Source organism: Protopterus annectens, chromosome 15.part0 (genome assembly GCF_019279795.1).
Source record: "Protopterus annectens isolate FY-2018-M chromosome 15.part0, PAN1.0, whole genome shotgun sequence".
Classification (NCBI taxonomy): Eukaryota; Metazoa; Chordata; order Ceratodontiformes; family Protopteridae; genus Protopterus; species Protopterus annectens.
In genome coordinates this window covers 397,784,030-397,799,807 of record NC_056749.1, presented here as the reverse complement: position 1 = coordinate 397,799,807, position 15,778 = coordinate 397,784,030, and the positions used below count along the sequence as shown (strand labels likewise).

The window sequence follows — 15,778 nt, the reverse complement described above, 5'->3', positions numbered from 1 at the left end:
ATGAACAAAATGAATATGAACAGAATGGATTACAGGTTATTAAATCAATTACAATAAAATCTTGATGGATATGGAACCAGGCATTCTAAGATAATACTGCTGCAGTCATTTATGATGGAGATGATAAACCAACTTTTATATGTGGGGAAATGTATATTTTTAATGGTAACAATAACAAAGGAATGGTCTTTCTTGTGAGTTCACCTCCATCTAGGGCTAAAGGCTTATAATTCACTTAATTATGGAGAGTATTCACTATGGTACATACAAAAAAAAGAAAAATCATAAAATTTTGGAACTATGCATTTCCCTCCACAAAGAGCTGGAAATTTTAAAGTATATTTTAACTCGTATGACAGAATGTTATTATCCCGAAGTAATGGGATTTGCTACTCAAGTATAAGTGTCAAAAAAGGACTTATTTTCTGCCAAACTATGGATGAGTCTAACACGCATTTAGCTACTGGTAAAGGACCTAATGGCTCTTATTTGAACATTTCTAGTAGTTTCTTCCGCCAGGGATACTGACCTTTGCTAACCCTCATCATTCCAAACAGTTTTTATTCTCCGTCAAAACCCTTCTCAAGTACGGCATGACAAACTGGAAAGAACAAAAGCTAATAATTTAACACATGACACTTTATGACTTCATAGCCTGTTATACACTCCTGCAGTCCAAACTGAGTCAGTCTTTCTTTTTCAATTTCCCTTGGCCATACAATCCTGAATTCAAAGTTCATTTTAATACACCAATTCCAAAAATATCCAAATAGCTGAGATGTGATTTTGCCTTTAGGTATTTAGGTAATGTTTACATTAAATGAATTATTAATAACTCTTACTTTATTAATGACAGATTTTTAAAGACTGGTCTGTTCCATGTTAACCTTTTCTGACCTTTAAGTGTTTCTCGGTTACAGAGACAACAATTAGTTTAACAGCATCTTCTAAATAGAAAAATAAACAGAATCACTGAGAAATGTGTAAAGTGATCACATATACTTAAAAATATAATACTTATGGCTTGGTTCTAAAAAAAGTAAAAAAAAAATTAATCAAGCTTAAGAATTCATCTAGTCATAGCTCTCATCCTTCCATCACCAAAATGAGGAACACTGTCCCCTCATACTGTGGAACAAATGGGTAAAATGTGGAACACTTACTAACATCAACTAGGAAGTTCACAGGATGGCTAAAATGTGTTACTTTACGCCTACATAAAGTTCAGTTGACAAACTAGCAATGACTTTGTACAATTTACCATGGAAATCAGCAAATAAAATTCCTAACATTGAATATGTAACAGATCCTTTCAATGTAGGACTGCAAGGATCATGGGCTTTTAAAGACCCCAAATGAGGAAAGCTCCTCATAATGAGGTACACTTGAGAGGTATGCGAACTAGCTATTTTGAGCTTTGACAAAGTAAAACTCATGAGATACATTCCAGAGCTGGATAAAAAGTGCAAAGTCTGGGCAATGTGTACTAGCATCATAAACATAGTGCATCACTTACAACACCAAAGATTAAGGAATGCATTTTACTGCTTATCCAAAATTTCAGGGCTTGCAAACACCAAAATAGAAGTATGCAAATTAAGTATGATGACTCTTCACACTCACTGAAACACCCATCACAATGACTTTAGCAGGGGCAGCCCCTTAAATTTGAATTTGTGAATAAAACTTTACTCAGCAGAAGAGTAGTGTGGCACTAATATTCTGAGTGCAGAGGTTTCTGTAAACTGCTTAGTGAAAAGTCATATGAGAAATATTCTTTTCTTAAGAAAGAGCACTGAATGAACAAGATGAAAAATAACTTCCATTTTTACTAAAAAAAAACATGCACAACATGCCTCTCAGAGCTGTTGTACCCATTTATTAAGCTTCTGAAAGTAATCTATGAAGTAAAAGCCTTCCCCTGCTGTCAATATCCTAGAGGAAACACCCCCAGCAAGATAAGATTCGATCCATGGACTAAGCCGCAGACTGCTAATCAGATAAGCTAAATCACAGAGGTCTTGCTAGCTCAAATTCACCCAGGCTACCAACAAATACAATCTGATGAAGCAAGTTGCAAAGCAGCAGCAACAGAGAAAAAATGCTCCACTTAAGAATAACATCACTCGAGCACAGAAATCTTCTTATGACTTGGCACACTACAACATCAGGGCAATATGCTGATATCCTTTCATTGGGTGTGCAGCCCCTTCTATATCCCTCCTCTATGGTCACTGGTGCTAGTGGATTCAGCACTCCCCAAGTGTATCATGCGTCTTATGTAGTATATCCCCACCCCTAGCTGTACTGGAAGGGCAGTGCAATTGCTATGCTTAACCCATCTCCCCTGTAATTTTACTGATAGTGGGATGCATTCCCCCATAATTCTACTGATAGTGGGATGCATTCCCCCATAATTCTACTGATAGCGGGATGCACTCCCCCATAATTCTACTGATAGCGGGATGCACTCCCCCATAATTCTACTGATAGCGGGATGCACTCCCCCATAATTCTACTGATAGCGGGATGCACTCCCCCATAATTCTACTGATAGCAGGATGCATTCCCTCGTAATTCTACTGATAGCGGGATGCACTCAATCATACTTCTGCTGATAACAGGATGCATTCCTTCATACCTCCACTAACAGTGGAATGCATTCCTTCATAAACACCAACACCATTCTTTAGGAAACATGTCTCCTTGCAACACCTCTTCTGCTGACCTAAAAATGTATGTTTCCACATATATTAATCTACTAGGGAAGTAATTACAATCTGCCAGGCCCCCCTTGCTACAAGCAAGTGAATACAGAACAGAATGCATCTGTCCTTCCACCTCCAACTAATAACTATATAAATATTCATTGTGTTTCTAAAAACTAAATTGCATAATGTTTTTCCAACATGATTTACTAAATAATGAATTCTAGGATACGAACCATGCAAGTCTTTTCTAAAGAAACAAGACAAACCGCTCATTAAGTCAAAACAAAAGGTCTTGAGCTAAGTTTAGCAGCAGGTATTGTCAATGATGAGCAGAAGGTGTCTTTGAAGGGTAGTTGTTTTAAAATGGATTCCAGCTTCTGTCAGACTAGCACCTTCTGAAGCAAACTAGTGATGTTTGGCAATTTTAGTTCTTTACAGCCGCAAAGAACTATGATTTCATCTTCCCTTGAGAGATTTTCATGCTGAGACAAGCCCAGAGAATTGCAATCAGACAGAAACAGTGATGCATATGACATACAGAATTAGTTAAATGCATATTCTTCATCTCCCTAGTGTATACAGTTTCCCCTTTGCTCATTGTTACACGTGTCACACCCAGCTGTCAGCCTAAGCCCCCTCCTACCAGAAAACCTATATGATCACTTACTGACACACAAACGTGCACACAACATGCTGTGTAATTACCATAAACTAGCAAAGCATGCAGTGAAAAGCCCTACTGCTCAGCACAGCATGGAAGGTAGGCGGCACAGTAATAATGCTGATTTCCCACAGAGTCTCTTACACATCTCCTACATTTCTGACTCAACCTTAGCAGTAAGCACATGGAGGCCATTTAAAACTCAGCAGCTTAGATTCAGCCTCTTTTGTACTAACCCGAGTGTTCAGCATATGTGACGTATTCATCTTTCTGTAAGGGTTTTCTAATAACCAGTAATGGGATTTGCAGGGATATTTTCCCTAACATGGTTCCTCAAACTTCGAAATAAATCTAACAAATTACAATAAGAACTCCAGATAAGGGAAGACCCAAACTGTTTTCTCACCACATTTCAAAAAATACTTACATTTTCTGAGAAATATTAATCCATAAAATATCAGAGACGTCCTTAAAAAACAAATGAGTACTGAAGGGTAGCATTTTAACAAGACTTACAGCATCAGTGGGCATCAACATTTGCTATAAGTAGTAAATTTCAAGTCCAGCAAGTCTTCTTATTATCATGTTCATTAGAACAATATTAGCATTTGACTAATGCACTAGATAAAAAAAAATTATTACACCCATCCAAATATTTGGAAAAGGTGAAATTTCATTTTAGACATGGGAAAAAAACAGTATTTTTTGAAACATCTGCACGTCTGGTGACAGACCACTTGTAATTAAAGATGGACAAGGAAACAGTCTAACAAAAATGCCTTTGTAGAGCCTCTAGGCTAAAAATGTAATTTCAGAATGCTTAAAAGTCCTTCAAGCATTATATTCAAAAATGCCTTTTTCAAACAGTGTTCTCTGCTGGTAACAAACTGACTGACCAACAAACTTCTGAACATTGCACATTTAATTAATCTAACTTCTGACTGACCACTGAAACAGGTCATAATTAAGTGCAAAAGAAAGGGACTGCAGGAGCCCCGTTAATTTGATGCAGATGCAGTTGGGTGTAACTGTAGATTATGATAAACTCAGTTGTGACTGTTCAGACATGCACAGCCTCATCTCTTCCAACTATGTGGGATGTATCTGCAGTGCAGAATTTTAGATTTATACAAAAGGTAATTGGTGGTCTGTTGTAAAAATTGCATAAATAGTTGCACTTTCCTTAACTGGAAAAGCAATTTGATGCAAAGTTCCCTAAAACAGCACACTTCTTTTGTGTAACAGTGCCTCACATACTGTGCTGTAAATGTACCTTCAATCCAAAGTGGAAGCAGAGTTGTATTATTTTAAGAGTTCATTGAAAATTATAAAATATCAAACTGTCTGATCTCATAACTGTACTGAAAAACTATCATGCTTTAAAAACGATGTCCCTGCATACAGGATTGTGTGTCCATTTAATCAATAAAAAGTTAGAAACAATTTTTGTATCAACATTTTGACTAGCACATCCTAAAAACACTGAACTAAGAAAAGTTCCATCAGAAAACTTCTGACTCACCAAGAATGGCTATATGATAGAAGGCTGCAACCACCTATGCATACATTCGAACTCCAATTGTACTGACACTAATGCAAGCAGCTTTTGTACTGCAGCCATTTGTTGACAGAATGACTACTCTCAGGGTACAAGTCACAGTGTCCTTTTACATAATGGGTGGTCTCAAGCAGTGTATAAAAAAACTGTTTTGTCTACTTTTGATGAACACAATGACCATATCCACTTTGATAGATTAAGCCAGTTCAAAACTATAGTAGGATAAAAAGCAAAGCTAGGGGGTAACAGTATAGATGTGAGTGGGATGCAGCTGTGGTCTCTTGCATACAATTTGGAGCACATCCTATGTTTGCGCACTGGTTGTTAATCTGGATTCTTTCCATATTTACTGGTATTTGAGGAAAACTCAGAAAAGTCTAATACTAAAGCATATTGAGTAATATCAGTGCTTTTTAATGTTGCAGAGAAAATCACTGGGATCCAAGTCTTAAACACAACTGGACAACATGGCTAAATAAAAAAAAAAAAAAGTCTTGCTTCAGAAACTTCAAAACTGTGCAAGCAGAAAATGAAGAGACGGGATGGGGATGAACTCGACCAAAGTCCCAGAGGAAAATAAGAACGTTTGGCATTGTGATCACTCTATGCAGAAGAAAGAGCTAATAAAAATTATCTGAGAAATCACTGTTTCAGAACCTATTTGTGAAGGTCATCACTACACCTGTATTAGAAAGCAAACATTTCTTGACTCTAAGAAAATCCTCAAAAGCAATAACTCCCTGTTAAAGAGGAACATCTTATAAATCAAATTTTGTAAAGCTAAGCCTGGATTACGAAGCAGACATTCCTTGACGCTGCTAAGAAAAACCTCAAAACAATAATTGCCTGGTAAAGAGAAACATTTTACAAAGCAAACTTCGCAAATCTTTTCATTTCTAACACTCTGGGGGTAAGACAACGATTCAGGTCGTAGCCTGCTACAGGTCCCAAATTATAACCAAAGACTCACACTCCACTCTAAGCACTCTGGAGAATATTAGGGTCCAACCTAACACACTCATACTGGGTGATTTAAACTACCCCTCCATTAACTGGGAAAACTACTCATGTACCAATACACTTGCCCAACGTTTCCTGAAATTCATTAATTCCAATGCCCTGGACCAGCTCATTTTTACCCCCACTAGAGGTAGCAACATCCTTGACCTGGTCATTACTAACATGGGTGATCATTGCTCTGTACCAATAGTCAACTACTCCCTGGTTAGATCCGATCACCTTGGAAATCCACATCCCTCTCCTCCCCTCCCCACCCCCGCAAAGGCAACCACCATGTAAAACTTCTCCAAAGATAACTTTGGGCTTCTAAACATAGAAGTGGCTAACTTAACGGCACCCATGCAATTGGAGAACAGCTGCATGACCGCTGAATCATACACTAATGCCCCGTATGAACAACGTACACAAATGCATGGATCTCGCCATACCCAACAGAACCAAGACGCTCTCCTCCAAAAAAAAGATAGCCAATCTGGTGGTCCCCTGCCATAAACAAACTCTACAACAGAAGGAGGAAACTGATGAGAAATAAGGTGAAGTCCCAAGACTGGAAAAACTCCCTTATCAGCCTCAACAAAAAGTTGAAATGTCTTATCAAATCTTCTAAAGCTAGCTATGAAAAAAGAATTGCAGCAGATAGTAAAGACAAGCACAAGGACTTCTATAATTATGTAAAGAATCTCCACTGCAATATCCAGATTTGCTCAGAGCTGTTGCACAATGGCACCACCTATACTGAGACAACAGATATTGCCAATATACTGGCCGACAGATTCAGTGCCAGCTTTACCCCTCTCTCCCCCACCAAAGGACCAATCACAATACCAGTAGTTTTCCAGGCACCCAGTATTACTGCTGCACAGGTTAAAACAGCACTGTCCAAGGCCAAGAATACAGCTTCTATGGGACCTGACAATATCCCTGGCTGTGATCTACATGAAATGCAGAGTGAACTAGCACCTCACCTGTGTGCCCTGCTCAATCACAGCCTCACCTCAGGCTTTGTCCCTACCGAATGGTGCACTGCTACAGTCATCCCTCTCCCCAAAGGAGGAGTGACTACAGACCCTGGGAACTATCGCCCCATTAGCCTGACAAGACTGATATGCAAAGCTATGAAATGCATCATCATGGACCTGATAAACAAAGATATAGGGAATCTCCAAACTCTGGATCCCAAACAGTTTGGTTTTGTGAAGGGTAGATCATGCCTGCTCAACCTGGTCGACTTCATTGAGTCAGTCACCAGAGCTGTGGATGAAGGCAAGGTGGTTTATACAGCCTACCTTGATCTGGCCAAGGCCTTTGATACCATTCCCCCTCTCAGGAATCATAGAAAAACTCACTAAGCTAGGCATCAACCCCTATATCACTAGGTGGGTTGCAAACTGGCTCACAGATAGGACCTACAGTGTGAAAGTAGCTGACTCCAAAGTCAGACTGTCAACCAATCATGAATGGAGTCCTACAGGGTTCGTTGGGTCCTCTCCTGTTTGGTATCTACTTCTCTGAAGTTCAGGCCAGCACGAAGGGACTCTGGCTGACAAAGTTCACAGACGATTGCAAGTTGGGAGCCATAATTAACCCCCCCGAGTGATGCTGACATCCTACAGAAAGGCCTCACTGAGACCAATGACTGGTGTCAGAACATGGCATTAAGCTCAATGCCAAAAAATGTGTCGTCATCACCTTTGGGAAAAACCTGGTTCCCATGAATTACCACATAGATGGTAGTCCACTGAACACTGAAGGCATCATAAGAGATCTGGGAACACAGGTTGACAGCAACCTTTATTTTGAACACCACATTGCCACTGTCGTCAGAAAGTCCTTCTATGTGGCACATCTCATTACAAAGGGTTTTGCATCCAGGAAGAAAGAGTTCATTGTCTCCCTCTACTCTTCCCTCATTAGGCCAGTCATCGAGTACAATGCCCCATTTGGCATGTACCTCACTAGGCACCTACAACAACTGGAGAGACCGCAGAAATACCTCACAAAGAGGCGCTTAGGCCTTAAACACTTGTCTTATATGGACAGACTCAAAAAACTCCAACTATTCTCTCTCTCATATCGCCTACTTAAAGGCAATCTCTGCTTGACTTACAAAGCCATGTCTGACCCAGCTCTGTTAGAAATGCTACATCTAAAGAAATCCCAATCCCTCCGCACTACACACTCCAGAGACCTCAACCTCATTACCACAATCAACAGAACAAGCTGGAGGGACAGGTTCATAACCCAGAGACTGCCCATGCTATGGAATAGACTTCCCATACATGTCAAGCAGAGTGCCTGACAGGCCCTCTTCAAGAGAAATCTTGATGAGTGAATGGGAAATAGAAAATTCACCCCAGGGATCACTCCAGTGGCTCTACTTGACAGAGGCACTGGGAACTAAGGTCGGGTGGCACAATGCCAGGGTAATCCTATGGGCTAGGCTTGTAAAGGCTCCAGGGCCATTAGCCTACTACACACCTATGAACCTAAGAAGTAGGCTGAATGTCCTTAGTATGGCTGCATAGAAAGAAAAAAGGGCAGAAGGTAATTAAATAACAGCACATTGAAAAAGTTATCATTTGATGGTCTAATAATGCCGTAATTAATTTTACGCCACTTTGTTGTGAGATTTGTGTGAAAAATCTAAAGAAATAAGACAAGGAAAAGAGAGAGAGAGATGAATAAGCAGAAGGGAATGGCAGTTAAGGCATAAGTTACAATTAGAAAAGTCCTACCAAAGAAGGCTCTGCTCTTAAAATGCAGATCAAAGCCTTACTTGGTATAGTTATGCAATGAAGTCCAAATGCCACAACCCATTTGTAAGGACTGCAGATGCATCCTTGAAGGACATCATAATACGTACAAACACCAAAAGCAGGCACTAACAGATAGCATTATACCTTTTCACCACATTCAAAAGTGCTCCACAAGCTTTTGATGACAGGAAATGACACAGTCCACTAAACAGCATTTTGTTGGCTACTGGTATCCTTTTCCTAACCAGCTGTCCGTGACAAATCATATTTACGTTATGAGACGTTACCCGGGGATGAGAAAGAGCAAAGCCAAAAAACTAATAGGAATTTTCTTAAAATTAGTTTTGAAGGGGAGGAGGTTATTAGTTAACCTCAGTGACAGTGGGATTTAGTTCCATATTTTAGTACCACGAGTTGAGTATAGGGCATCTCCTGATGAGTTTCTGGACTTGTGAACATTAAGAAGTTGCTTAGCTCATGAACACAAGTGTTTTGATTGTACATAATGTTGAATGATTCCTGTCAGGGTTGGGCATTTTTATGGACTGTGTACTACATTTTGGAACAGAATTAACTGACAGTAGATGAGGTACTGAGGCAATTCAAGCCGGTTTACATGTTTTAGGCAATGCAGTGGTACGATCTGTAAGGCTGACTTGTTGCAAACCTTGCCACTTTATTGTAGCATTGTCCTAGCTTACATACATGTGTGGTCTGTAAATTTGTCAGGACTGGACAGCCGTATACTGGCAACTGTAAGAGGAAAGTAGATGCCGAGCCGGAGCTGTCTGTGAAAGAGTGGTTGATTGTATAAATAGTTCAGAGTTTCTGGTAGGCCTTTCTAATGGTCTGATTTATATACAAGTTGAATTTCACATCGTCATCTATAACAATCCTAAAAAGTTTTGTGTGTGAGACAATTTCTATTTTTGTATTACTTAGGGAGATAACAGTTAAGGCAACACTGTTCAGGTTGTGTTTTGGGAAGGAATAAGAGTAACTTTGTTTTCTTTGGATTTCATAAGAGCTCAGAGTTATTAGGTAGGATTCGATAGAGAAAAAAAGATGGCTGGGTTACATGCTTTAGATGGAACACAGTTTTGGGAGAACATAGGAGGGTGGACTTGTTATACTTGTACGTGATTTAGAATGTATGTTTGGATGCAGTATGGAGGCTGCTAATGAAAAATAATAAATAGTAAAAAGCAGAGAACTCAGAATAGATCCTTGGGGGATGTTGAAATGGATGGGTAGGAAAGCTGAAAGGGCAAAGCCATTTGACAGACTGCTGTAGCTTTTGAACCTTTGTGGGGATGGCGATAAGAGAGAGACAAGATAGCTTTTAAAACAGTCTGGGATTGGAGACAGTATAAAGGTTTTTGATAAGTCAAGAAATAAGGCAGAAACAAGACTACCACTGTTTCTAATGGTGCTGGCAAAGTTGATAAGGGCAGTGATAGTACTGTGCCATGGCAGAAAAACATGCTGAGTAGAGCTAAGATGACAGTGATCAAGGAGGTGTTGGACAAATTGTCTGAGGACACATTTTACTAGGATTATGGACAAAGAAGCCACTACTGGAACTGACCTAAAGTTTAAGAAATCAGTGCTGTTTCCACCCTTATTTGGTGGGAGAATGCATGACCTTTTCCAAAGGGGTGAGGAAAGGACTTGATGCATTTATTTATTAATATAGATATAGGATAGGCTACAGTGTCTAAGGTCATGCTGAGATACTCTGTGGGAAGGGTGCAGAAAGAGTAGTAGGTTTTAGTTTTGGTAGATTTTCTTTGTTTTCACTGCAGAGAGGGTCGATATGACTTGTAATGTGAGGGTGGCAGAGTAGTTTGCTTGTTGACAGGTACTTGAGTATGTGAAGAATTTTTTTTTAAAGTGGTTATAGTATCAAAGAATGAGTTAAATTTTGTTGCACTATCTGACAGTGTGCTATTAGGTGATGGGTGGATGGTATTTCTTTCCAAGGGATAAATGATTAATGGGGGACCAGAAAAGCTTTGGACTGCTTTGATGGGTGTCCCGAAGTGTGGCATAGAATTGTTTTTTTTGTCAGTTCTAATTTTGGTTTGGTAAGATTACAGAGGTATTTGTAGGCTTGGAGATTTTGGTGTGGTTTCTGTTGAGACCAGGTTTTCCAAGCCTTGCTCCTAGTATGCGGGAGTTCTTTGGTTAATTTCTTTAGTCACAGAGCAGGGTTGGTTTTCACTCTTTCTTCTAAGAGGTGCCTTCCATTAAGTTTGTTCATAAATATACTACTGAGTTTCGCAATGGCATCAAGTGGGAATGTTTTCAGAAAGGACCAATTATAACTTTATAATATGAAAGTAAATGTTTTTTGATTTTGTACTATATTGCAGCAATGAAGACATATGAGTTTCAAATGTTGAGTTAGTCCAAGCAGAGATAAATCTTAGGTGCTTTAAGTCTTGAGGATCCTAATTTAAGACTGTGCTGAAAAAGGGAATATTAATTGTAAAATGCATCTGAGAAAGGTACAGACTTTTCTTAGCTTAGAAACTGTTTTCCTCCTGTACAGGTCCATTAAAGGCTATAACAGCAAACAAAGGATTCCTTGATAAAGAGTAGAAGGACACCTGACAGATGGGTATCAAGAACCAGTGCATTGGAATGAAAAAGGCCAAGTGCAAACAGCAACACTAGACAGGTTAAACAGTTCTGTTTGTGAATATATAATTCAGGCTTGCACTACTACCAGGAAAGGCTGACTGCTTTCAAGAGATGTCTAGAAGACTGCAGTCCACCTGTGGCTTAATCCTGTTTACTTGATGTATATCCTACAGACTCTCTTGGGGTAAGCAACAGTTGATCAAAAGTTAAGTCTAAGAACTTGCGGTAGTCATGTTTCATTAACTGAAGACATTTGTGTCCGTTAGGAAAAAAATAAAAAGTACAAAAAGTGAGGGAAGACTTGTGGACTCTGGAGCACAGAAAATAAGAGTTGCCGCAGCTACAACAATTATTTCTTTCTAGACTTAAAGATATTTATAGAGAGAATATTACACACATGGCCCATTCTGGGCGCTTGGTTTATACAGTGCACTTTCTAGCAGAGTGCTCAGTACCTTCCCATTATTTGACTACGAGACCCTCTTAGAAATTAAACAATGTTACAAACAGAATGTTTATAATGGCATAGTTCTTGTTAACTATGTGCAGTAGCATGAATCTCTAGAGGTCCTTCTGCATTCAAAAGGGGACAGTGGTGGTGGGGATAATGAGAAACGTACTTCGGAAATCCCTTTCAAAGACGTATGGCTATGGTTAAATACAGACTTTTAACACTAGCTAACTTAGTCATGACAGACTCCTTCCCATATGAAGGCGGGAAAAAAACTGTGAGACAGTACAGAAGCAAGAGGCTTGACCTGGTTGCCAGGATATTTTTCAGCACTCGTCTGACATTCTACTCCTATATTTCTGATCCAAGACATGGCATTTTCTGAAGGCAAGCAATGAGACACAGATGGTTGAGATACAAATTTTGCATAAACACACTATTAAAACAACTCTAGAAAGACACTACTCTAGAGGAAGGAGCTTTTACCAATATCAGAAGGATGATGATGTGCCTTGGTATCAGATAACAGAGTTAGCCAGTCACTCTAACATTTATCTGGCTCCTATGGCTTTTCTAGCTTATCTGCAGCAAATGAAGTAAAAATGGTGTATGTTGTGACCACTCACCCTTTAACACACAGCTGCAGTTTCTGGTATATAATTCCAAAGTATATGCAAATAATCCACTGTTGTCACAATCGTAAATCACTTGCTACAAACAGCTGTCCTCCTCTTAGGGACTTTACCTCAGAGAAGTGTCAATCACTGTATGATGACTTCTCCCCCAGGAATTGCACTGAATTTGAAAAATTCCTCATGCCATGGCTGCTGCTCTTAGTGGAGTACGTTTGTTCTTTCCTCAAGTGTAGACTCTTTAACAAACTATCTGGGACTGTGTGCAAGGTCAAAGAAACTATGAATAGCAAAGATGACTTCCTGGTGCATGCTCTGCAGATTTGCAAATGTCAGTGCAAGGGATGATCCCCCCAACACTGCATCTCGTTATTTAGGCCACCTCATGCAGACTTAACATCTGACTGCTTTCTTAAGAGTAAACAGGTGGCCCAGCTGGCGTAAGTAGACCTAATTATATAGAAAACAGGCTGTCATCTTGCAAGGGGTATGCATGAAACGCAGTCTACAAAGAGTGAATGATAACTCTGATTCTCAGTTACACAACTTTGTTTCCTACTTAGGATACTTTGTTCTATATTCATCAACAATAATACAGTGACGGTACAGAATCTCAAAGCAAATTATATTTATTAGCATCATTTTTATACTACAACTACTACAATAAAGTTAGACTCTAAAATGTACAGATAGGAATATGGTTCATTTAATTAGAAAAGCATTAAAAAGTAGGTCCATCTCTTGTTGAAACCTAACCGTTTGCTCTGTACCCCAGGAATACATGTTTTTTCAATGTAACTTAAGTGAACCTAACACTTGGTATAAAATGTATGTGAAATTAGTACTTGGTATGAAAAATACTGTACAACTCATTCTCTGCAGAGGAAAGACTTAGGGTGCAGATGACATGGGTTGATCTGGATAAGGAAATTAAGCTATCTGAACATTTCATAGACTCTTTTTGTGCAGTGACCATCATGTTCACTACAGTGGTATCAAGGAAAACCAGAAAGGAGTAATGTAATGGCCTAACTAGCTTCCCATCACAGTTTCAATCAATGGCCATGCCTGTTAAGCTATTACTTAACACCCTTGTTGGGGGTCTTATTCTAAACATGGAAGAGGGCCATGAAGGAAGAAAATATATGGTAGTGTATTACTCTTGGGATGGCTACATACCATGTTATATGAAGTGCTTACCAAATGCTGCTTCGCTCACTACATTCTTACTCTAGAATCAAAAAGATAAAAAAATGCTACAGGGCCCTCAATGTGTGAAATAGTATGCAAGGCAATGTCAGTGTAATGGGAAGTAATCCACCCTAAGTCTTTAGTGTGCTACATGCCCTGATACTACACTATAATATCCAGTTAATTTTGCAAGGATGAAAACAGAATTAAACACAACAATAAAGACAGCATCTGTTTGAGATGATTAGATTATATACAACTGATAAATTGATTAACAGCAGGAAGAACATAATACTGCATTTCATTTTTAACAATGAGAGGGAGAAAGCAATATACAAAAAAAGACCTATAATTAAGCAATTCTTGTAATCATATAAAAGAACAGGTCATAGAACATAATTGCAGCACTAAAGTTACTACAAAACAAGATATTTCCTGTCACAGCTTCATATATATATATCTATATCTATATATATATATATATATATATATATATATATGTGTGTGTGTGTGTGTGTCTGTGTGTATGTGAGAGGCAGTGTGTGCAGGACTGGCCAGAATGACTTCCTTTCTTGCACCCAAGTGACCACTTTACAGTTCTGCTGCAGCAAAGGTCCTTCAGTCCATTTATTCCCTGAAGGGGTGCAAGTCAGCTGACAGGGATTAGGCTAGTTTGCTGATCCTGTAGACTGTCCTATCACTACCCCAACTGCAGTGTGCATGTATCACAGCACATAGTTTTGAGGCAGGATGGCTTGCATGCTACAACATACAGCAAACCTTTCAGCTAACTGACTCACTTTTCAGAGTGGGCAATGTGGGATTCTTTCTGGGGTCAGTATAGCTGCACTCCTGCAGTTCTTGCCAATGCAGTCAGCCAAGCTGCCTTAAACCCCCAGCAATGGTGCTCACTCCCATCATCCCCTAACCAGTCCTTTCAGTGTCCACGACACTAGTCAAATATCGGCTCACCTTGGTGCAGTCAGAGCTTTATTCCTCTGCACCACAGGGTCTGGACACAGCTTAAGTATTTTGGATTTAAAGTATCCCATTGTTGTCTGGTAAGGTAGAATGATGGGACTGAACATGTGGTGTTAACATTACTTACTGGTATATGAAGGAACTCTGAAACCAAATGGTGCTGGACAACACAAAACACTTTTAAAGTTACCATTTTCTTGGTAAACCCTGACAATTTCTAAAATAGTTTCACTTCCACTACCAGTACACTAAACACAGCTATATAATCAGAGCATAGCATAGCGTGACACTGGCACGTACCATAAGAACTCCAAATGACCACCAGTCAGCACTTTGTGTATGGCCTCGCCTATTAACGACTTCTGGTGCCATGTACTCCACAGTACCGCAAAATGAATATGCCTTCTTTTCCTGGTCTACAGATTCTTTACTAAGTCCAAAGTCTGGAAGAAAGCAACACAATTGTAGAACTAAACAAAAAACAGTTTAAGTTATTTCTGAATCTAAAAGTACATCTCATAAAACAAGTCATACAAATTATTTTTATTTTGAAGCTAACTTATTTTCTGTCCCCCCTCCCCACTTGAAAATGCTTTGCAAGAATATGCTGCAATAACTAATATAGCAAACATGCAAATTAAGGCTGGGCAAAACTGGAAAGTTCTGTGAACATGCAAACTAAAACTTTGGGAGAATAACTTCTGCTTAAAAGTGAAGAGCATCTGTAAATCTATTTTAAAAGCACTATTATGCATATAAAGTGAGAAAACGACTTCAGATGATATACAGTAACACGTGTGTAAAGCCATCTAACACAAGGGGCAAAAAAAGAAAAAATATACACTACATGCACTTTGAAATCTGATTGCTATCTGATGACAGATGCAATATACCCCAATTTCACTGCTCCCCAACTTGACAAACCAGATAAGGCACTTTCATTGCATTTCCATGAATATACCAACTGATAACAGTTAGTATAGTGTTTATTTGCAATAATTACAACTGCAGATGCATGCCAGTAGCAACAGTAGTGTCTGCTTTCCTGAGTTCACAAATTTTAACACATTTCTTCTCATCTTAGATAATTTTTTAATTCCCTTAAATAAATAACAAAACAAGATAACCTTATTTTTGACGGACCCTGCACTGTTCTTATTAAACTGCCAAA

General features: G+C 39.1%; 1 protein-coding gene across 1 annotated transcript in view; it reads right to left on the bottom strand.

Annotated features, from left to right (window-relative positions):
- Positions 1-15,778, bottom strand: part of RPS6KA6 (ribosomal protein S6 kinase A6) — a 1,361,734-nt gene that overhangs the window by 622,716 nt on the left and 723,240 nt on the right. Inside the window, exon 9 of the mRNA XM_044057140.1 lies at positions 14,908-15,050. Coding sequence (XP_043913075.1) covers positions 14,908-15,050 — 143 coding nt within the window. The remainder of the gene's footprint in view (positions 1-14,907; positions 15,051-15,778) is intronic.